The sequence below is a fragment of the Carassius carassius genome, chromosome 26 (assembly GCF_963082965.1).
Source record: "Carassius carassius chromosome 26, fCarCar2.1, whole genome shotgun sequence".
NCBI lineage: Eukaryota > Metazoa > Chordata > Actinopteri > Cypriniformes > Cyprinidae > Carassius > Carassius carassius.
Genome location: NC_081780.1, coordinates 1,165,881 through 1,168,380, shown reverse-complemented (window position 1 = coordinate 1,168,380; position 2,500 = coordinate 1,165,881). Strand labels below are relative to the sequence as shown.

General features: G+C 35.1%; 1 protein-coding gene across 2 annotated transcripts in view; it reads left to right on the top strand.

Moving 5' to 3' along the window:
• Nucleotides 1-2,500, top strand: part of tulp3 (TUB like protein 3) — a 15,091-nt gene that overhangs the window by 4,556 nt on the left and 8,035 nt on the right. The window contains exons 1-2 of one of the 2 annotated variants that reach the window (XM_059510566.1): nt 812-872; nt 1,495-1,657. In XM_059510566.1, coding sequence (XP_059366549.1) covers nt 834-872; nt 1,495-1,657 — 202 coding nt within the window. In that variant the 5' untranslated portion in view covers nt 812-833. Of the gene's footprint in view, nt 1-811; nt 873-1,494; nt 1,658-2,500 lie in introns of those variants that run through there. The other variant, XM_059510565.1, reaches the window with a different exon arrangement.

Sequence of the window (2,500 nt, the reverse complement as noted above, 5' to 3'; positions counted from 1 at the left end):
CACATCAAAACGATAACATGCCAAAACACAGTGAAACACAATAATATATGTCAGAGTTCAATAATACATAATATGCATCAAAATACAATAAAACACAAAAACAAAACGCAAGAATATGAATTAAAACAATAAAACACAATACATGGTAACATGTGAAAACACAGTAATACACAATAACATGCATCTAAACATGAAAAGACATCAAAACACACAAAACAAAAATACGCAATAATGTGTAAAACACCAAAAATACAATACAAAATAACACATTTCAAAATAAACAATAACACATGCCAAAACATACGATAAAACACCAAAATACATATTTCAGAACAAACCAATACACAATAATATGCATTAAAACACAAAACACAGTAACACATGTGAAAACAGAATAAGACACAATAACACGCATCAAAGCACAAAAACACGTCAAAGCACAATAAAACAATAATACACAATTATATGCATGAAAACAAAATAAAACACAACATGCGTCAAAACAAAATAAAGCACAAAACCCACATCAAACCACAAAACTACACAAAAACACGTATCAAACCATAATAATACATGGTAGCACATTAAAGCATTATAAAACACATCAGAAAAGGCAATAGCACACAATAATACACAGTATGGATGGTACTTTCCGTTGTGAAGCGATCGATTGTTTCCTGTGCTTCCGTCCCTCAAGCTTGAGCTCAACAGCATCATCTGACTTTAAGGGAAACTCTCATTGTGTCAACAGCCCACATTTCTCTTCCTGTCTGTCATCTACTATCATTTCATCCCACATCTCTCTCACACTGTTCGGTTCTGCTGTTGTAAGGATGATTCTAGCGAGTGTGCGTCCACTTCTTCATCTTTCTGTGAGTGTTTTGTTTCTGGGAAGGATTGTGTGTGTTTTCTGCTCGTCCTCCTGATCCTTGACTGTTATCGTTCACTTCCTGTGCCGTACTGAGCTCTCACTGTTTGTAGATTATCTTTGTATCACAATAGCTATCACATGTTTTGAGACTCCTACTTACCATTTCGTATGACTGTTTTTCACATTTTATAATCATCAAAACTATGAAATAACAGGAAATGGAAGTATGGGAATTATACAGTGGATTTTATTTCATTTCAATTTCCAAAATATTAGTTAACAACAGTAACAATGGAATAAAAAGTTCCCATTCATTTTTTTTTTTAGAGTTTATATATTTATATATATCTTTTTATGTAATCTTTATTTAAATTACTGAAAGTGATCTTTAGTAGTTTCTGTTCACAATAACAACACTGGAAAGGAAACACAACAGCAGAATGATGAGTCGCTCAAAGTGTCTCATGATCTGATTGCATATTCTCTAAAAAGCCACATTAACAGACAACACCCTTGTTTTATACTTGCTCTAACGGTTTGACCCTCTATTAAATGCATTGTATACATCTAGTAAAGGATGAAGAATGACTGATGTGAGTGTGTTAATGGTGTTGTGTCTGTAGAGGGCACTGCTGGAGCAGAAGCAGCGTCGAAAGCGTCAGGAACCGCTGATGGTCCAGCCGAACTCAGAGGGACGTCCCCGGCGCTCGCGTCCCCGCCGAAGTGAAGAACAAGCCCCGCTCGTGGAGACACACCTCAGCACTGCCAGCGACATCATCCTAGACGGTGAGGCTTTAAAGGGATAGTACACCCAAAAAATGAAGATTTTTGCTGTAGGGCCGGGCAATTTTTTTTCTGATTTTAGCATTTCATTCGAATGTAGTGCTTTGCAACAATTTAGTTTTTTTTCGAAATCGTGGAATCTGGATTTTGAATAGAAATATTACCAAACGTCAGATTTAGACACTTTCATAACACGACACATTCATGACACGAGCGCAACAGTCAAACACACTCATGCTTACATAGAAAACACAATGGAAAAAGCAGCAGAATCGAATAAAAAACGCATATAAGTGCAAATAGCCCTTCTTGGTTGAAGCTATTTACACTAACTCCGCCAACCAATGTGTGATTCGTCTAGTCAACACTGCAAAAGACAAACAACAATTATCAGCTCTAGTGGTGCAGAAGGTAAAACGTGTGATGTAATCATTTTGACACCATCGACCCGGGTTCGAATTCACCTTTTGGCGAACTTTTTTTCTCCCTTTTCAACTTTCAAATCACATCAGAAAAGCATTTATTTTTAATGAAAATTAGGAATGTAATCAAAAAGTTGAAAATAAAGTATCGGATAGGGTTAGGATAGGGATCGGGAGGGCTTTATTGTCCCAATAAGGTGACATTCATTTAATAATTTGAATTAAAATGACAATTTACACTTTGTAAGTTAATATTATATACTGTTTTGCTATGTACTACAATACTGAGGTGAAGATAATTGCCACTATTTGCAATAAGTAGTAACATTTTAACATAGTGTAACATAGTTTAACAGAATCTATAGCTATTTGCAATTAATATAATTAGTATATAAAAAAAAAACTGCTATTTACACCGTGGAAA